General features: G+C 46.8%; 1 protein-coding gene across 1 annotated transcript in view; it reads right to left on the bottom strand.

Moving 5' to 3' along the window:
- LOC110534851 (teneurin-2) overlaps nt 1–17,104 on the bottom strand; it is a 146,961-nt gene extending 129,857 nt beyond the window's left edge. Inside the window, exon 1 of the mRNA XM_036989631.1 lies at nt 16,603–17,104. Within this exon, the coding sequence (XP_036845526.1) occupies nt 16,603–16,618 (16 nt within the window). The 5' untranslated portion in view covers nt 16,619–17,104. The remainder of the gene's footprint in view (nt 1–16,602) is intronic.
- Between the last annotated feature and the right edge of the window lie 5,117 nt (nt 17,105–22,221).

Raw genomic sequence — 22,221 nt, 5'->3', positions numbered from 1 at the left:
CGGTTAACCTTGCTGTTTAATAGCAGGAGGCTGAAAGAAGGTCAGCGTTGATGTCTGATGTCGGCTTTTAAATTAACCATCATGTAAGGTATTTTACATACCTTAAAAAAAAAAAAACAGCTCATGCGTTTGACTCTGACCTTGAGAAATATATAGTGAAAGCATGGTTTTCATGTTGATTCTTTATGCCATCAATGGTCAAAGAATGTTCTTTAACTTGCCATAGTCACCTTCCTTTTCCACTCTTTTGCAACCAAAACCGATTGAACTGAGAAAACAACGTTGAATTGTATACAGAGCCTTCAGAAAGTATTCACACCCCTTGACTTTTTCCACATGTTGTTGTGTTACAAAATTGGGATTAAAATGGATTCAATTGTCTTTTTTTTTGTTTAATTATTATTTAATTATAAGTTTAAAAAAACTAAATGTAAAATGTATAGGCATGTTGTTGATGTGTTGTTGATGTGTTGTTGATGTGTTGCTGTTGATGTGTTGTTAAACTGCGAGTATCACAAATGCTTCACAGTTGAATTCTTAAATGTATAGACTTGTAATAATAATATAGCCTAAATCAATTAATTTTCATTCCTTCTTAGCCTATCTTGCATGCTCCTGACTGATTTAGTTATAGTATGTTGAAATGCCGGACATTAAATATCATACTGCTATGGGAATCATTACTTCCCAAGCAAAGTAAATGTTTGTCTCCTCGTCCTTGGCTATAGAAGAGTTGTAGCGCAGCCTATGAATATCACTAGCTAGGTTTCCATCCAATTTGCGAAAGATTTTTATGCAAATATTTTCAGATCTGCATAAAATAAAATGTGCATTGCATTGCACCAGCAATGTGTTTCAATCAAACAGACTTATTACGGATAAAAGTCTGTGAGTGATGATGTTGTGCACATAAAAAAATAACGTTTCAGGTCAAATTCCCATGTACCGAATGAAAAATACAATTGAAATGGGTTACCATCACATTTTCAACTGTAGTCATGGGTTTGTCACAAACAAAATGGCGCTATATGGCAAATGTGCCCAGTCTGGTCTTGGTACGTGCTCTCTAGCCAACAGTTCAACAGATTGCAGGTACAGTGCAGGTACGCAACCTACATTATGAAATGATTATGGATAAGAGCGCTATTATTTTTATTTGTCAAACGGGCAGTCAAGCATCTATCATCATGTCACGGGAATAAGACCCTCAATATGTATTGGAAAGGTGCATCAAGCTCATCACCGTACACTTCCACCACCCTGTGAAGTTCTTTATAAACCGGCAGGCTAACGGATGAGGTTTGAGAAGCTGATATAGACCACACTAGGCGCACCCAGCAGAGAATCAGCGGGTGAGGGGCATCATCGGGCACACAAGATACTATAATGAACAATTCATTCTCAAACCCTGAGTAATATGACATTTAATTGATTACAAATGATCCTCCCCTGGACGAAATAAAACAAATACTTAACCCTCCCCCTGACTGAAATTGAAAAAGCACAACCCTCCCCATTTTCCTCTGGGTAAATATTGTGTACATTTCGACCTCTCCCTAAGTTTTCCACACCTGGATTGCGCAACATTTGCCCATTTATTATTTTTAAACAAATATTCAAGCTCTATCAAAAAATTGGTTCATTGCTAGACAACCATTTTCATGCTCAAAGGGATATGCCCTATGGGGCTTCCGAGTGGCGGAGCGGTCTAAGGCACTACATCTCAGTGCCTTAGAGGCATCACTACAGACCTTGGTTCAATTCCAGGCTGTAGCATAACTGGTTGGGATTGGGAGGGTGGTTACACAATTGGCCCAGTGTTGGCTGGGGTAGGCTGTCATGTTCTGACTTGCTTAAGTAAAAAAAAAAATTAAACATCTGCTTTTTTTTATTTGTACCAATCGGTGCCCTTCTTGGCGAGGCATTGGAAAACCTCCCTGTTTTTTGTGCTTGAATCTGTGTTTGAAATTCATTGCTCGACTGAGGGACCTTACAGATAATTGTATGTGTCGGGTACAGAAATGAGGTAGTCATTCAAAAATCATGTTAATAAACACTATTATTGCACACAGAGTGAGTCCATGCAACTTATTATGTGACTTGTTAAACACATGTTTACTCCTGAACTTATTTAGGCTTGTCGTAACAAAGGGGTTGAATAGTTACTGACTCAAGACACTACAGCTTTTCATTCTTTATTAATTTATATACATTTCGAAAACATAATTCCACTTTTTATATTATAGGGTATTGTGCATAGGCCAGTGACAAACGAAATGACAAGATGTAGAAGGGCTGTGAATGCACAATACCCCAGGTAAGACTGCACTTTCAGTACTTCATAAAGTAGAGTTGTAGTGAAATGGTTGACCCCAAAACTCTGCTTTAAGGTAATTAAATTAAAGTAAAGTCGATCATAACTGACTCCCAGTATTATTGTCTATCGCTGACGGCTGTTACCTACATAGTGTTAACTGACCAGGCGTCACAACTAGACGTTTCCACTACACAACAACAGCACTTACAGTTGACAGGGGCATCATATGACGGTGCCACGCTGAACGTCACTGAGCTCTTCAGCACGGCCATTCTACTGCCAAGGTTTGTCTATGGAGATTGCATGGCCGTGTACTCTATTTTATACACATGTCAGCGACGGGTGTGGCTGAAATAGCTGAATCCCACTCGTTTGAAGGGGTGTACACATACTAGTGTAGTTATTATTGACCAGGCACCACAACTATATTTTACTGGTGGTGAAATAAAGCAAATATATTGTGGAATACGACAGCAAGCCACTGTAGCTGCAGCTAGCAGGCCTGTTTGATCTGGTTAAATATGAAATGACTCATGAATATGGAGAAGCATACAGCAGGGTTGAAGATTGGCCACAGTAAATTAGTGATACAGAGTTGAAAGAGATTAGGAGAATGGAGAGGAGAGGGGAAGAGAGAGCAGGAGAGGAGAGGGGAGGAGAATAGAGGAGGGGAGAGGAGAGGGGAGGGGAGGAGAATGGAGGAGAGGGGAAGAGAGAGCAGGAGAGGAGAGGGGAGGAGAATGCAAGAGAGGCAGGAGAGCAGAGGGGAGGAGAATAGAGGAGGGGAGAGGAGAGGGGAGGGGAGGAGAATGGAGGAGAGGGGAAGAGAGAGCAGGAGAGGAGAGGAGAATGCAAGAGAGGCAGGAGAGCAGAGGGGAGGAGAATAGAGGAGGGGAGAGGAGAGGGGAGGGGAGGAGAATGGAGGAGAGGGGAAGAGAGAGCAGGAGAGGAGAGGGGAGGAGAATGCAAGAGAGGCAGGAGAGCAGAGGGGAGGAGAATAGAGGAGAGGGGAGGGGAGGATAATGGAGGAGAGGAGAATGGAGGGGAGGGGAAGAGAGAGCAGGAGAGGAGAGGGGAGGAGAATGGAGGAGAGGAGAATGGAGGAGAGCGGAAGGGAGAGCAGGAGAGGAGAGGAGAATGGAGGAGAGGAGAATGGAGGAGAGGAGAATGGAGGGGAGGGGAAGGGAGAGCAGGAGAGGAGAATGGAGGAGAGGAGAATGGAGGAGAGGAGAATGGAGGGGAGGGGCAGGAGAGAATGGAGAGTGGACAAGGGTAAATCAAATCGTATCACATGCGCCAAACACAACGGGTGAAATGCTTTACTACAACCCTTTCCTAGAGAATAAAATACACAAGAATGAAGCTATATACAGGAAGTAGCAGTACCAGATCAATGTGGAGCTATATACAGGAAGTAGCAGTACCAGATCAATGTGGAGCTATATACAGGAAGTAGCAGTACCAGATTAATGTGGAGCTATATACAGGGAGTACCAGTACCAGATCAATGTGGAGCTATATACAGGGAGTACCAGTACCAGATCAATGTGGAGCTATATACAGGGAGTACCAGTACCAGATCAATGTGGAGCTATATACAGGGAGTACCAGTACCAGATCAATGTGCAGCTATATACAGGGAGTACCAGTACCAGATCAATGTGGAGCTATATACAGGGAGTACCAGATCAATGTGGAGCTATATACAGGGAGTACCAGATCAATGTGGAGCTATATACAGGGAGTACCAGATCAATGTGGAGCTATATACAGGGAGTACCAGTACCAGATCAATGTGGAGCTATATACAGGGAGTACCAGTACCAGATCAATGTGGAGCTATATACAGGGAGTACCAGTACCAGATCAATGTGGAGCTATATACAGGGAGTACCAGTACCAGATCAATGTGGAGCTATATACAGGGAGTACCAGTACCAGATCAATGTGGAGCTATATACAGGAAGTACCAGTACCAGATCAATGTGCAGCTATATACAGGGAGTACCAGATCAATGTGCAGCTACAGTATATACAGGGAGTACCAGTACCAGATCAATGTGGAGCTATATACAGGGAGTACCAGATCAATGTGGAGCTATATACAGGGAGTACCAGATCAATGTGGAGCTATATACAGGGAGTACCAGTACCAGATCAATGTGGAGCTATATACAGGGAGTACCAGATCAATGTGCAGCTATATACAGGGAGTACCAGTACCAGATCAATGTGGAGCTATATACAGGGAGTACCAGTACCAGATCAATGTGCAGCTACAGTATATACAGGGAGTACCAGATTAATGGGCAGCTATATACAGGAAGTACCAGTACCAGATCAATGTGGAGCTATATACAGGAAGTACCAGATCAATGTGGAGCTATATACAGGGAGTACCAGTACCAGATCAATGTGGAGCTATATACAGGGAGTACCAGATCAATGTGCAGCTATATACAGGGAGTACCAGTACCAGATCAATGTGCAGCTATATACAGGAAGTAGCAGTACCAGATCAATGTGCAGCTGCAGTATATACAGGGAGTACCAGATTAATGGGCAGCTATATACAGGGAGTACTAGTACCAGATCAATGTGGAGCTATATACAGGGAGTACCAGATCAATGTGGAGTTATATACAGGGAGTACCAGATCAATGTGGATCTATATACAGGGAGTACCAGTACCAGATTAATGTGGAGCTATATACAGGGAGTACCAGTACCAGATCAATGTGGATCTATATACAGGGAGTACCAGTACCATATCAATGTGCAGCTATATACAGGGAGTACCAGTACCAGATCAATGTGGAGCTATATACAGGGAGTACCAGTACCAGATTAATGTGGAATTATATACAGGGAGTACCAGTACCAGATCAATGTGGAGCTATATAAAGGGAGTACCAGATCAATGTGGAATTATATACAGGGAGTACCAGTACCAGATCAATGTGGAGCTATATACAGGGAGTACCAGATCAATGTGGAGCTATATACAGGGAGTACCAGTACCAGATCAATGTGGAGCTATATACAGGGAGTACCAGATCAATGTGGAGCTATATACAGGGAGTACCAGATCAATGTGGAGCTATATACAGGGAGTACCAGATCAATGTGGAATTATATACAGGGAGTACCAGTACCAGATCAATGTGGAGCTATACACAGGGAGTACCAGTACCAGTACCAGATCAACATGCTGATTTAAGTCTCCACCATCACTGGTATAATCAGGCTGTATTAGCTAGTAACGTTTGCTCTTACTCAGTACATGTACGAGCTAGCTAGCCAGCTAAATAGCGATTAGCATGAGCGGCTAACACGATTAAGGCCAACTTGCTAAGGAAAGACAAGCTAGCGATTTGGAGATGTAAGAAACAAAACTAATAGTGTCATTATAGAACGCTAGTGGATTTAGATTAAGAAGCAAAGTGAAAACAGCATCATTGTTGTACGTGCTGCATTGATCATGCAGAGAGACTGAACGCAAGTGTCTCGTGGTTGAGGAACAACAATGCGCTCTTTGAATGACAGGGGGCGGGGCTAGGTCTGTAGAAAGCGGCATGGAGAGAGAGAGATGACTCAAGTAGCCGAGTAAACTATGCAAATGGATGTTACCCACAGCTTATCACATTTAACAAACCAAACATTCAAATACCGGTATAGAAGGTAAAGTAAAAAACCCAAACCGGTCCGTACATCAATACCGGTATATCATAAATTCTGTGCTTCTACTTACAGTATGTCCAACAAGGCCCTCCAAGGTGTTACAACCTCTGCATTCACGGTGTTTTTTAAGATTAGCCTGCATGTGTTTGGTGTTTCATGCATCTCCTCAAGACCAGAGATACACATAACAACCCAACAAGCTGTTGTGGTGTGATGGAATGGGTATCACCAAGGCCCCGAGACTGTCTGGTACACGGCAAAGCACTCCCAGCTAAGTGTTGAATACTCTCACTAATTAAATGAACCCCACCACTCACTTTGCTCTGAGCAGGTCGGCAGAACATCCAACAGCCACGGCTGCTTTGGCAAACACTGTGTTGTATAGAGGCCGGGTGATTTGGACTTGATGTCAGTTATCTGGTCATGTGAAGCTAAAAGAAAGTGTCCTGCTTTTACTGAATAATATATATGTGTTATGTCTCAAAGTCCCAGAAAGGAAGATAACCATTGCATCACTAGCTTGCTGACACACTACTCGTTTAAGCAAATAGCAGAGCATCGGATGGGGCAGTGGAGGGGAAGAGGACATACAGACCAGAAGAGCCAGAGAGTGGAGAGGAGAGGAGAGGAGAGGAGAGAGAGAGAGAGAGAGAGAGAACGAGAGAGAGAGAGAAAGAGAGAGAGAGAGAGAGAAAGGTAGAGTAGAGAGAGAGAGAGAAAGAGAGAGAGGGAGTGAAAGGTAGAGTAGAGAGAGAGAGAGAGGACAGAGAGAGAGAGAGAGAAAGGCACATCTCTCTCTAATGACCAGGATTCATCCTCCTCTAGCCCCTATATCAGAACATCAACGTAAAATAGGAAGGTTTTGTGAAGATTGGAGGGAGAAATCGGTTTCTGTCATTAGTCCTCATTTTCTATTTTGGTATGGATGTTTGGCAAAAGGGTTCACTGTGGCAAAAGGCTTCACTGTGGCACAGGGCTCCATTGTGACTCATTTGGAGCTGTTACTGGCGTTTCAAGCCTTATCCTTTGATGTTAGCGTCATCTTTGTATTTATTTACTTATTTTATTTAACCTTTATTTAACAAGGCAAGTCAATCACGTAATGAGCTGGGAAGCAAACACAGAGCTGCACCAACCCCCCCCCCCTCTACACACAGAGCTGCTGCATCCCCCCTCTACATACAGAGCTGCTGCACCCCCCCCCCCCCTCTACACACAGAGCTGCTGAACCCCCCCCTCCTCTACATACAGAGCTGCTGCACCCCCCTCTCTACATACAGAGCTGCTGCACCCCCCCCCCCCCTACATACAGAGCTGCTGCACCCCCCCCCCCTATACATACAGAGCAGCTGCACCCCCCCTCTACATACAGAGCTGCTGCACCCCCCCCCCCCTCTACACACAGAGCTGCTGAACCCCCCCCTCTACATACAGAGCTGCTGAACCCCCCCCCCCTCTACATACAGAGCTGCTGCACCCCCCCCCCCCTCTACATACAGAGCTGCTGCACCCCCTCTCTACATACAGAGCTGCTACACCCCCCCCCCCCTGTACATACAGAGCTGCTGCACCCCCCCTCTACATACAGAGCAGCTGCACCCCCCCTCTACATACAGAGCTGCTACACACCCCCCCCCCTCTACATACAGAGCTGCTGCACCCCCCCTCTACATACAGAGCAGCTGCACCCCTTCTCTACATACAGAGCTGCTACACACCCCCCCCCTCTACATACAGAGCAGCTGCACCCCCCCTCTACATACAGAGCTGCTACACACACCCCCCCCCTCTACATACAGAGCAGCTGCACCCCTTCTCTACATACAGAGCTGCTGCACCCCCCCCTCTTCCTCATCTCCCCCCTCCCCTCTTCCTCATCTCCCCCCTCCCCTCTTCCTCATCTCCCCCCTCCCCTCTTCCTCATCTCCCCCCCCCCTCCGCTCTTCCTCATCTCTCCCTTCTCCTCACCACCACATGCTGAGGCTGTCTATACACAGCAGGTCTTGCTGTGACATTTGCAGAGATTTATCATAGCAGTTTCCTCCCAAGAAAAAAGTTGAGGACCAAAGGAAACCTGAGATACTCAGCTTCAGCGATACTCCTCTATCCTCTAAGTCATGTTCAACACGGCTCCAAATGCAGATCTCAAAAGAATGGGGGGAGAGAGAGAGAAAGAGAAGACAAGCCAGCTCTAATGTCACTCCAAGAGGGCTTTCAGACACATCCCACTCCCTAATGTGCATTACAAATTCAAATCTGATTATGTTGCTATTTTCATTGCGGAGTGTTTTGATGTGAACAATCTTAAATGTAAATGAGTGCTAAGCTTTTTTTTTTTTACTCCAACTTGGAACAAGTAGTACAGTACTTTATTGCCTGATATGTTAGGTTTACTATCCATCCATAATACAACCTTTCTACAGTCCTCTGTAGCTCAGGTGGTAGAGCATGGTGCTTGCTATTTTTTTTTATTTTACCTTTATTTAACCAGGCAAGTCAGTTAAGAACAAATTCTTATTTTCAATGACGGCCTAGGAACAGTGGGTTAACTGCCTGTTCAGGAGCAGAACGACAGATTTGTACCTTGTCAGCTTGGGGGTTTGAACTTGCAACCTTCCGGTTACTAGTCCACCGCTCTAACCACTAGGCTACGCTGTCGCTATGTCAGGATAGTGGGTTCTATTCCTGACACAAACCATACTGAAAATGTTTGCAAGCATTACTAAGTTGCTTTGGGATAAAAGCATCTGCTAAAGGGTGTATATTATTCTCTTTTTTTGTTGATCCATCTGAGTCTCAGTGCCCCCCCCCCCCCCCCCCCCCCCCCCCCCCCCTCTCTCCTGGGCCAAGGCCTTTCAACGCAACATCCTACAGCGCGGTCCTAGCAGAACTGACTCCATTTTGTTACAGCCTCTTCGTCATCACTCCCCGTGACTGGGATGGTTCCCTGCTGCATCCTCGGCACATTCACAGCCCCAGTAGCCCCAAGTCCAGCCACCAGCGTCCACATAAAAGACACACTTTATTTCCCAAATGATCTCCGACAAAATCCCACTCAAGGTCAGATATATGTTTAGAGAAAACCACTTGGCCTTTTACAGGGATAAACGGTGCAAGATAAATGACCCCTACCCACCAGGAGCTTTCTGTCCAACTTCCCACGCCTCTGTCTCATGCTCTTCTCTGTAAGTGTCTACACAAACACGGCCTCTAATTACTTTTTACTTGATCTTATCGTTTCCTCCAAACTCTCCTCCACAGGCAACACCAGGCCACTATTAGACACATCGCACCGGCCAATCAACTCCTCAGACTGCCTCTCCCTCTTACGGAGGGAGAGGAAATGGAAATCCAACCATGTTCTTGTGACCCATGGAGACAACTTTTTTGGCGAGTTGTTTGATTTAAACTTCGGCTCGGGCACCGTTGTTCAATTCTACATGAGCCAATGGGTTAAATGATCCGCCACAATGTGATACGATGTCATACGTGTGTGCTATGATATATGAGACGACATGACACCGGTGTCACAATGAGTTGACCTCATCAAACAAACGAGGTAAAACATTATCCCTCAACCCAGCTACCCTCCTCAACCCAACAGTGATGCCAATGGTTTTGGAGAGAGTGAAATATACTGAACAAAAATATAAACGCAACATGTAAAGTGTTGGCCCCATTTTTCATGAGCTGAAAAGAGCCCAGAAATGTTCCATATGCACAAAAAGCTTATTTCTCTCAAATGTGCACAATTTTTTTTACATTCCTGTTAGTGAGCATTTCTCCTTAGTCAAAATAATCCATCCACCTGACAGGTGTGGCATATCAATAAGCTGATTCAACAGCATGATCATTACACAGGTGCACCTTGTGCTGGGGACAATAAAAGGCCACTCTAAAATGTGTAGTTTTGTCACACAATACAATGCCATCGATGTCTCAAGTTTTTGAGGGAGCGTGCAATTGGCATGCTGACTGCTGGAATATCTAACAGAGCTGTTGCCAGGGAAAGGATATTAATTTCTCTACCATAAGCCGCCTCCAAAGTTGTTTCAGAGAATTTGGCCTCATAACTGCAGACCATGTGTAACCACGCCAGCCCAGGACCTCCACAGCCGGCTTCTTCACCTGCGGGATCCTCTTAGGAGGGGGAGGGAAAAAAATATCTGATTGGCCTGGCATGGCTTCCCAGTGGGTGGACCTGGCTCCCAACTGGGTGGGCCTATGCCCTCCCAGGCCCACCTATGGCTGAGCCACTGCCCAGTCATGTGAAATCCATAGATTAGGGCCTAATTTATTTATTTCAATTGACTGATTTCCTTCTATGAACTGTAACTTAGTAAAATATTTGAAATGGTTGCATGTTGTGTTTTATATTTTTGTTCAGTGTATAAAATCCTGCAGCACAATGTCCACAGCAGCCACATCAGCAGCAAACCCACATCCCTCCCAATGTAGTGTGTGGTTTCGCTGCAGACAGACAGATTAGCCCAGAACATGGCAATGTGGCACAGCAGGAGGGAGGCAAGGAGGCAAGGAGGCAAGGACCAGGACGTAGGCTCGGCTGCAAAGCACATCGGAAACCAGACGTAATAATATCACGATCATCTCTGTCGTTGTATGTTTCATTATACAGACAGCAGGGAAACGGGCTAAGATGTGCTGACTCGACTCTCCATCATTACAGTCCCACTTAAAGAGACACTTCTGCCATCAGCTTTTGTCTTTTAATTTAATATATGTGTGATATAAATAACTTACTACATCGCGCCTTTAAAGTAGGATGTTTCCATACAGGCACTATTTTTTATCCTGTGTCACAAAAGAAACAAAACTGTCCTACTTTTCTATACCCCAACTCATCCTCAAGCCTCACCCTCTCCCTCCCCATACGCTTATCCCCCCCCCACAGCCTCCCCTCACAGAGGATCAAAGCAGTGAAAAATGACATTCCATTCCAAACCAATGAGAGCAGTCTCTCCCCCCTGACAACACGTTCTCCATCAAATCACTGCTTTTCCTAGATTTTTTTTCTGAATGTTTATTTTCAGGGAACCTGCAAATCTACACGCATCAATGCTTCTCCATCTCCCTGCCAGTGTCTATCACTCCCTCTAAGATGTTAGAGGCCATTCACTTGAAAAAAGTGTTTTTCCTTTGCCACCAATCTGAAAGCACTCTTAATCCCAAAATAAGGGAAATACTCAAATGAACTGAAGCCTTTGAAGTGGGGAGAGGGGAATTGGTCACAGACACACCACATTGCTCCGAGTTGTATCTGAAGCAGGTCTCAACAGTAATGAGGATACACTTCTATCACAAAGATGCCATCTTTACTGTTTGCCCGGGATTCAGAGGGGTTGGGTTAAGTGCGGAAGACGAATTTCAGTTGAATGCATTCAGTTGGACAACTGACCAGATATCCCCCCTTTCATTCAGTTGGACAACTGACCAGGTATCCCCCCTTTCATTCAGTTGGACAACTGACCAGATATCCCCCCTTTCATTCAGTTGGACAACTGACCAGGTATCCCCCCTTTCATTAAGTTGGACAACTGACTAGGTATCCCCCCTTTCATTCAGTTGGACAACTGACCAGGTATCCCCCCTTCCATTCAGTTGGACAACTGACCAGGTATCCCCCCTTTCATTCAGTTGGACAACTGACTAGGTATCCCCCCTTTCATTCAGTTGTACAACTGACCAGGTATCCCCCCTTGCCCTTTATTCATTTACTCAAGTTAACATACTGCACTGTAAACATGACATCTGACTTCAATTATTGACATGCCCAGGGCTACGGCCAGGTGACCAGTAAAATGCCTTTTAACAGGCGTGTAGGTGTGCACCTATACACACACGTGCACACACACACGGGCACAGCACGCGCACATACACACACATGCAGACACGCACACACGCACACAACCCCCTGGCAAATGCCAGTCACATATCAGCCTTCTGATAACTGGTAGCAACATTGTCCAGGGGCCCAGAGTCTGGCTCTGGGGACAGACAGCAGGACGCATTGGTGAGCAGCAGCCCAATGGGCACTGTGACAGGGTCAGTCTGCATGGTGACATGGCCAGTCTGCATGGTGACAGGGCCAGGCTGCATAGTGACAGTGTCAGTCTGCATAGTGACAGGGCCAGGCTGCATAGTGACAGGGTCAGGCTGCATAGTGACTGTGCCAGGCTGCATAGTGTCAGGGTCAGTCTGCATGGTGACAGGGCCAGGCTGCATAGTGACAGGGCCAGGCTGCATAGTGACAGGGTCAGTCTGCATGGTGACAGGGTCAGTCTGCATGGTGACAGGGCCAGGCTGCATGGTGACAGGGTCAGTCTGCATGGTGACAGGGCCAGGCTGCATGGTGACAGGGTCAGTCTGCATGGTGACAGGGTCAGTCTGCATGGTGACAGGGCCAGGCTGCATGGTGACAGGGTCAGTCTGCATGGTGACAGGGCCAGGCTGCATGGTGACAGGGTCAGTCTGCATGATGACAGGGTCAGTCTGCATGGTGACAGGGCCAGGCTGCATGGTGACAGGGTCAGTCTGCATGGTGACAGGGCCAGGCTGCATGGTGACAGGGTCAGTCTGCATGGTGACAGGGTCAGTCTGCATGGTGACAGGGCCAGGCTGCATGGTGACAGGGTCAGTCTGCATGGTGACAGGGCCAGGCTGCATGGTGACAGGGTCAGTCTGCATGATGACAGGGTCAGTCTGCATGGTGACAGGGCCAGGCTGCATGGTGACAGGGTCAGTCTGCATGGTGACAGGGCCAGGGCTGTGTGCTCTAGGATCAGCCCCCACTACTCTGGGATCAGCCCCCATTACTCCAGGCTCTAGGATCCACCCCCACTACTCTGTGATCAACCCCCACTACTCTGGGATCAGCCCCCACTACTTCAGGCTCTGGGATCCAGGCTCTAGAATCAGCCCCCACTACTCCAGGTTCTAGAATCAGCCCTCGCTACTCCAGGCTCTAGAATCAGCCCCCGCTACCTCAGGCTCTAGAATCAGTCCCCACTACTCCAGGCTCTAGAATCAGCCCCCACTACTCCAGGCTCTAGAATCAGCCCTCGCTACTCCAGGCTCTAGAATCAGCCCCCGCTACCTCAGGCTCTAGAATCAGTCCCCCCTACTCCATGCTCTAGAATCAGTCCCCACTACTCCAGGCTCTAGAATCAGCCCCCACTACTCCAGGCTCTAGAATCAGCCCTCGCTACTCCAGGCTCTAGAATCAGTCCCCACTACTCCATGCTCTAGAATCAGCCCCCACTACTCCAGGCTCTAGAATCAGCCCTCGCTACTCCAGGCTCTAGAATCAGTCCCCACTACTCCAGGCTCTAGAATCAGTCCCCACTACTCCATGCTCTAGAATCAGTCCCCACTACTCCATGCTCTAGAATCAGTCCCCACTACCTCAGACTCTAGAATCAGCCCCCACTACTCCAGGCTCTAGAATCAGTCCCCACTACTCCAGGCTCTAGAATCAGCCCCCACTACTCCAGGCTCTAGAATCAGTCCCCACTACCTTAAGCTCTAGAATCAGTCCCCACTACTCCAGGCTCTAGAATCAGCCCCCACTACTCCAGGCTCTAGAATCAGTCCCCACTACTCCAGGCTCTAGGATCAGCCCCCACTACCTTAAGCTCTAGAATCAGCTCCCTCTATTCCACGCTGTTGAATCAATCCCCACTACTCCAGGCTCTAAAATCAGCCCCCACTACTCCAGGCTCTAGGATCAGCACACTGAGGCAAACGGTGCTCGTCTTTGCATCATCTGACCCTGAGGAGCAGCCTGGCCCGATGTTGTTCTGCACAGCTCCCCCTACAGAGGCTGTGCCAATACCCTGCTGCAGTGACGCAAACCACAAACAAACATAAATGTGTTTGGCATTGTCTCTTTCTGTCCCTCTTATACATACACACACAGCGATGAACACGTTTGGTACACATATACAGGGCTATACTGTACGTACGGCCCAATCAGACATACGTTGACTTAACACACGGAAAACACTGCCTTGAAAAACACAAGTGTGCTCCTTCCTTTGACAGTTGAAGGATAGAGTCAGTGATATACACACTCCAGTATTCATGATAGCTGGTATATATAGAGCCTCTCCAACCGAGGGAAGTCATTAACATTCATCCCTTTATGGATCACGTTTTCCTTTCAAGACGATGAAAATGGGATTATTTAGACGTTAATTGAGATCTTTAATTACAGTGTTTTCCTCCACTGTTAATACATTTGTCATGAACCCAGCACAAACTATTCCTCTTTCTTCTAATCCAGACACTGATAACACTGAATGCATTTAAGTGAGAATGGGTTCAAAAGCCTATGCACGAGGGCCGCAGTGGTCTAAAGCACTGCATCGCAGTGCTAGAGGCGTCACAACAGCTCCGGGTTCAATCCCGGGCTGTGTCGCAGCCAGCCACGACCAGGAGATTCATGAGGCGGCGCACAATCGGCCCAGCGTCGTCCGTGTTAAGGGAGGGTTTGGCCGGCCGGGATGACCTTGTCCCATCACGCTCTAGCGACACCTTGTGGTGGGCCGGGGGCATACACGCTGACTACGGTCACCAGGTGTACGGTGTTTCCCCGACGACACAATGGTGTGGCTGGTTTCCGGGTTAAGCGAACAGTTTTGTCGAGAAGCAGTGCGGCTTGGTGGGGTCGTGTTTCGGAGGACGCGCGGCTCTCGACCTTCGCCTCTCCCGAGTCCGTACATGAGTTGCAGCGATGGGACAAGACTGTAACTACCAATTGGTTATCACAAAATTGGGGTAAAAAGTACAACAAACAAAGTACAACAAGCCTATGCTACACATATAGGCTGATTCTAAGAATATACAGTATTATAATCCTGTGCCTGATCACCACATTAACCATGTTTACATCTCAGAAATATTTATAGTTTGGCTCCCACATTTGTGCCTTAAATATCCAACAATACACACGCCTTATTTAATAACCTTAACTCTCCAAGCAGCTCTCTCTCTCAGCCAGGACTTGGCATGCGTCAAACTTGGCAGAGGCTTCGAGAAGTGATGCCTCCGTGTGGTGAGGGCACATACCAGAATATATTAGAGTAATGCACTATGAATTGGACCCTCCACCATGTCAGTTATTAATGACAGTATCAGACCCTGAGACATGGACTCTGAGTTGACCTGAAAAGAGGCAGAGAAGGAGAAGGCTAAATCAGTAATGGTGTGTGGGTAAAATAACTGGGAAGCCAAAACAGGGAAAAAAAAGACATATTACAACCGATGTGTTGTGATAATTGCGTTGTTTGCTCTAAAAACCTGTTCATTTATATATAGGCTTAAGCCGAGACAATGAGAAGACACAGTGGCAGAATAAATTCAACCACAACTTTTGTTTCACCACAAAAAACAGAGAGCAACATTTGTCCACAAAGGTTATTGTACGTAAAAAAAACAGTTACATGACCTACAGCATGGACACGAAACAGAGCCAGTGTTGAAAACAGTACTAGTACACAGCTAGTCAAGATAAAAATATATATATAGAGAGAGAGAGAGCCTTGGAAAGACACAAGATGCTAATGGGAATGAGTTTTAAAATATCAGGCTCCCAGAATGCACTTATGTACAGGCCAAAAAAACGTTGCGGAAATTCTATGTAAAAATGTACCTGCCTAAATCCAAGACATAAAAACAAGTATTTTTATATTCAAAACACATCACAGGGCATGTCCTAGAATATAAGTAGAAGATAGTGCAGTTGATGTTGATGATTAGTAAATCAGATTCTCAGAGGTACATGAATATGGTTGCATCCATTTTTCCCGAGACTGAGAATTACTTAAAGGACAGTCCGACATTAACAGGTGGGATTTCATCTAAAACATTATGATTATGTGTGGAAGAATGTAGAATCATTTAGCATTTTAAAGCCGACAACCACTCCCTCTTACTTTAATTGCAATCAGTTGTTCTGGGAGTTTCCCTGGACTCCATTAAATGTTTTAAACCTTTCTGAAAACAAGTTTCGTCAGCCCCAATCTGCAGATCAACCTAATTAAATCCAAACGCAACCTAATTAAATGCCCTTAGAGTGTATGATGCAACACATCAAGATGCGGTGCATATATTGTATATAGGTAACATAAAAAACTTGAATAATGATAAGGTGGATACATTGTTTATGTGGTGTAAAATACCCCGCACCACCCCACTTTTTTAAATATATAAATGATTTGGTATGAATGATATCCTTTCCCCGTTAACAGGCAGGTGTTGTCAGATGAAGCCCTAGGCTACTACAGAATAGACTGCCTACATCTCTGATACAAAAGCTACATCCCAAAAAGCAGACGATGAAATGCATGGATTCCAAAGCAGTCAAAATTCAGTAGTCAAAATGCAATGGCAGTCAAAATTCAGATGAAAATTGCAGTTCCAAAACTGCCTGAAATAGGATATCTCACAACAGACGTACCCCGGTATTTCAGCCAACTTTAAAACCATATCCAGGGGGGGCGCGAGAACCGCCCGAATATGATTTCAACAGCATCAAAGACGTCGTTGAATGAGCCACACAATATCACTCGATTTATTCAGCTTACCTTTGCTTTTCACCATGCTGCAAACTTGGTTTCTCCTCTACTTATCCAAGAGAGCTGGACATGTTTTCCAGCATCGTCCCCGGGCGTCTGTTAAAAAGCAAAGCAGTCGAGTTGTTCTGTGCCCGCTACAGACGCGCCAAGACAAGACAGCGAAAGGCGCGAAACTGGGGTTGTCAGCGGCAGTAGCGGGTAGCTTTGTCTGAGCAACGAATAGACTACAGACATTGAACCTATAGACACCCAAGTATAGACATCCAACCTAAATCCTCAGAGCTATTAAGTGCACTAACATGACCGTGAATTACACGCAGCCAAACTGACAAGAGACAAAGAGGCAGGCAAATGGTGTACAGTACAAATGTTGCAGAGGGGCGGGCTGGCGCGTAAAGGTGAGCTCATGGTGTCATTATAGGGAGTGGATTTGTCTCAGCCTCCCGCATGCTCTACTAGATAACTCCTATCTCCCTCTTTACTAGGTAACCTCTATCTCCCTCTCTCCGTTGCTTTTGCGACAAGTCTCTCGGGGATACATTGAATGCCTTTATGCTCGCGCTATGGGGTCAGGCAAATCCTGTTTAGAACATCATGCACCATCCATCTCCACTCCTACAGCTCTCTCTCTCTCTCTCTCTCTCTCTCTCTCTCTAGTATTCTACAGCTGACATGGGTCAACTCTGTAGTTGGCATAGACTACTGCAGTTTCCCAGACAGACTAGGGGAAATAGCATGTTTTTCATGTTGAGAGTCTGTGGGGGCCATCACATCTCGCAGATTACTTCAAAGTTCATATAACAACTCGTCTGCCGTGTGATTATACTTGTATATTAACATTTAGGCTACAATATATTCCTGAATATTACAAAAATGTTGTCTATAAATAGTTTAACATGCGTCTGTGAAACCAGTTGTCTCTGTAGTCCAGAAACATAGTATTCTAAGGTTAATCAGTCCATTGGATACAATTGTAGTTCTTGATGTATAAAACAGAATTCAAGCCTAGTTCTGGAAACATAATAGCCTATGGGACTGGGAAATACCGGCTGTGCAGAATTGTGAAGATCTGTTATTAAGTCACTGCCTGTGTGTGTGTGTGTGTGTGTGTGTGTGTGTGTGTGTGTGTGTGTGTGTGTGTGTGTGTGTGTGTGTGTGTGTGTGTGTGTGTGCATGCTCATGTGTTTGTCTAAAGGGAGAAAATTAGATTATAAAATCGGTCCAATGTCCTTTGTTTTATCTTTAGCCCACAAGAGGCTCACAAAAAGGCCACTTCTTTTTTAAATTTAACTAGGCAAGTCAGTTAAGAACAATTTCTTATTTACAATGACGGCCTTGGAACATTGGGTTAACTTCCTTGTTCAGGGTCAGAATGACAGATTTTTACCTTGTCAGCTCAGGGATTCAATCTAGCAACCTTTCGGTTACTAGTCCAATGCTCTAACCACTAGGCTACCTGCTGGTTACTGGCCCAATTCTCTAAACACTAGGCTACTTGCTGGTTACTAGCCCAACACTCTAACCACTAGGCTACCTGCTGGTTACTGGCCCAACACTCTAACCACTAGGCTACCTGCTGGTTACTAGCCCAACACTCTAACCACCAGGCTACCTGCTGGTTACTGGCCCAACACTCTAACCACTAGGCTACCTGCTGGTTACTAGTCCAACACTCTAACCACTAGGCTACCTGCTGGTTACTGGCCCAACACTCTAACCACTAGGCTACCTGCTGGTTACTGGCCCAACACTCTAACCACTAGGCTACCTGCTTGTTACTAGTCCAACACTCTAACCACTAGGCTACCTGCTGGTTACTAGTCCAACACTCTAACCACTAGGCTACCTGCTGGTTACTAGTCCAACACTCTAACCACTAGGCTACCTGCTAGTTACTAGTCCAACACTCTAACCACTAGGCTACCTGCTGGTTACTAGTCCAACACTCTAACCACTAGGCTACCTGCTAGTTACTAGTCCAACACTCTAACCACTAGGCTACCTGCTAGTTACTAGTCCAACGCTCTAACCACTAGGCTACCTGCCGCCTCTACACTCTAACCACTAGGCTACCTGCTGGTTACTGGTCCAACACTCTAACCACTAGGCTACCTGCTGGTTACTTGTCCAACACTCTAACCACTAGGCTACCTGCTGGTTACTAGTCCAACACTCTAACCACTAGGCTACCTGCTAGTTACTAGTCCAACACTCTAACCACTAGGCTACCTGCTGGTTACAGTACTGGTCCAACACTCTAACCACTAGGCTACCTGCTGGTTACTAGTCCAACACTCTAACCACTAGGCTACCTGCTAGTTACTACAGTCTAACCACTAGGCGACCTGCCGACCCTACACTCTAACCACTAGGCTACCTGCCGACCCTACACTCTAACCACTAGGCTACCTGCCCCCTCTACACTCTAACCACTAGGCTACCTGCCGACCCTACACTCTAACCACTAGGCTACCTGCCGACCCGACACTCTAACCACTAGGCTACCTGCCCCCTCTACACTCTAACCACTAGGCTACCTGCCACCCCTACACTCTAACCACTAGGCTACCTGCCGACCCTACACTCTAACCACTAGGCTACCTGCCACCCCTACACTCTAACCACTAGGTTACCTGCCCCCCCTACACTCTAACCACTAGGCTACCTGCCACCCCTACACTCTAACCACTAGGCTATCTGCCGACCCTACACTCTAACCACTAGGCTACCTGCCCCCTCTACACTCTAACCACTAGGCTACCTGCCAACCCTACACTCTAACCACTAGGCTACCTGCCGACCCTACACTCTAACCACTAGGCTACCTGCCGACCCTACACTCTAACCACTAGGCTACCTGCCGACCCTACACTCTAACCACTAGGCTACCTGCCACCCCTACACTCTAACCACTAGGCTACCTGCCACCCCTACACTCTAACCACTAGGCTACCTGCCGACCCTACACTCTAACCACTAGGCTACCTGCCGACCCTACACTCTAACCACTAGGCTACCTGCCACCCCTACACTCTAACCACTAGGCTACCTGCCCCCTCTACACTCTAACCACTAGGCTACCTGCCCCCCCTACACTCTAACCACTAGGCTACCTGCCGACCCTACACTCTAACCACTAGGCTACCTGCCGTCCCTACACTCTAACCACTAGGCTACCTGCCACCCCTACACTCTAACCACTAGGCAACCTGCCACCTCTACACTCTAACCACTAGGCTACCTGCCGACCCTACACTCTAACCACTAGGCTACCTGCCGCCTCTACACTCTAACCACTAGGCTACCTGCTGCCCCTACATTCTAACCACTAGGCTACCTGCCACCTCTACACTCTAACCACTAGGCTACCTGCTGCCCCTACACTCTAACCACTAGGCTACCTACCGACCCTACACTCTAACCACTAGGCTACCCGCCGTCCCTACACTCTAACCACTAGGCTACCTGCCGACCTTACACTCTAACCACTAGGCTACCTGCCGACCCTACACTCTAACCACTAGGCTACCTGCCACCCCTACACTCTAACCACTAGGCTACCTGCCACCTCTACACTCTAACCACTAGGCTACCTGCTGCCCCTACACTCTAACCACTAGGCTACCTACCGACCCTACACTCTAACCACTAGGCTACCCGCCGTCCCTACACTCTAACCACTAGGCTACCTGCTGCCCCTACACTCTAACCACTAGGCTACCTGCCACCTCTACACTCTAACCACTAGGCTACCTGCCACCTCTACACTCTAACCACTAGGCTACCTGCTGCCCCTACACTCTAACCACTAGGCTACCTACCGACCCTACACTCTAACCACTAGGCTACCCGCCGTCCCTACACTCTAACCACTAGGCTACCTGCCGACCTTACACTCTAACCACTAGGCTACCTGCCGACCCTACACTCTAACCACTAGGCTACCTGCCGACCCTACACTCTAACCACTAGGCTACCTGCCGACCCTACACTCTAACCACTAGGCTACCTGCCCCCCTACACTCTAACCACTAGGCTACCTGCCGACCCTACACTCTAACCACTAGGCTACCTGCCGACCCACTTACTCTATAAGCACAGTACCACTTTGCTTGCACAGGTTTCAGCAGCTCTGCGTTATGAGGTGAGGAAATGTCAATAAATCAGCTACTATTTTCTGCCCTATAGATTCCTTTCCCTTAATATTTATCGTAACACTGAGCATTGTGCATCAACCCACAGTTGAGCAGAAGTGGCAATTCTAATTAGTCCTAATTCAAAAACAAACTGTCTCTCCTAAACCTGTGTTTCTGGCCAGCCCTGTTGACTGTGCGGCAACACCTTGACTGCTTCCAGGCTTCCAGGAGCCTTGCTATTGTACAATGACACTACAAAGCGCCAGCGCTTCCCACGCACAGGCATCCGTCCTCATTACCCGCGGCAGGTCTCGACTGCCAGAGCTCACAAAGGGCGCCGTGGCGCAGAAACCCGGCTATGCCACAGAAAAACACCGGCACCGGAGAGTTAGGGTGGAAACAGAACAATGGTAGATTCTGAGAGAGAGAGAGAGAGAGAGAGAGAGAGAGAGAGAGAGAGAGAGAGAGAGAGAGAGAGAGAGAGAGAGAGAGAGAGAACAAGAGAGAAATAGAGGGAGATAAGATATGGAGGTAGTGCTCTGCCCTTTGTTGTTTCTCTGACAGGAAACAAACATGGAAATTGGGGATAAAAATGGATGAAAATGCATCCTACAGGCTCCAAACCCTGAACCCCGCTGCACTACACAGCACTGCGCTACACTCCGCAGACTTACAGAGCTGAGAAAAATGGAGGCATGCCTTTGTTTAGCTGCTACTATTCAAAACTACAGGTATGCAGACTGTACAGGGATGTTACATGTCTCCCAACAACAACACACACACACACACGCACGCACGCACGCACGCACGCGCACACACACACACACAAAGTGCGGGCTCCCTCCTGAGATTGTGTGGCCCTGCTAAAACATGCTTTGACTCCCAATTCTCCCCTGTGCCCATTAGAGGTGAGAGGTAGCCTTTCCCCTCTCGCAGCACACGGTCTTAAAGGAGAGAAATTGGAAGAGCCCAGCCCAACTCAATAGGTTTTCTTCACACTTAGCTGTCAAGGCTCGCTCCATGCACACAGCAACAAACAGTTTAACCTTAGCCTAAAAATAACAGGACACACACACACACACACACGCACAGAGAAACACACAAACCCAAGAGGGCCATTTATCAAAAAATGCCATAAAATCCATTTAAATTCTATTACCATCCGCTGCAATATGATACTGTACATACACGGCAGTCCAATTTCTCCCAGCATTTCTAACTCCCCTGATTGCCAGCATGAACCACTCCATAACTCCACTCTGTGTTGCAGTCTTTCCCCCATGCGGCTGAAGTACTCCAACTCGGGACTAAGCAGATCGTAGAATATTTCAACTACCCTCTTTGGCCCCGTTTAAACACACATATCAATAGTTCCAAAGGCAGAAAAGCTGAGGATTGATTTGCACAAAAAGCAATTTGTCGATGCAAACGACTTAAGAAAGCAATTAAGCATATCCCTCCATACATATTCAAATTCGTTTTTTTTAAAATT

The sequence above is a fragment of the Oncorhynchus mykiss genome, chromosome 10 (assembly GCF_013265735.2).
Source record: "Oncorhynchus mykiss isolate Arlee chromosome 10, USDA_OmykA_1.1, whole genome shotgun sequence".
Lineage (NCBI taxonomy): Eukaryota > Metazoa > Chordata > Actinopteri > Salmoniformes > Salmonidae > Oncorhynchus > Oncorhynchus mykiss.
The sequence above is the reverse complement of the archived record's forward strand: the minus strand, read 5'-3'. Positions and strand labels throughout refer to the sequence as shown.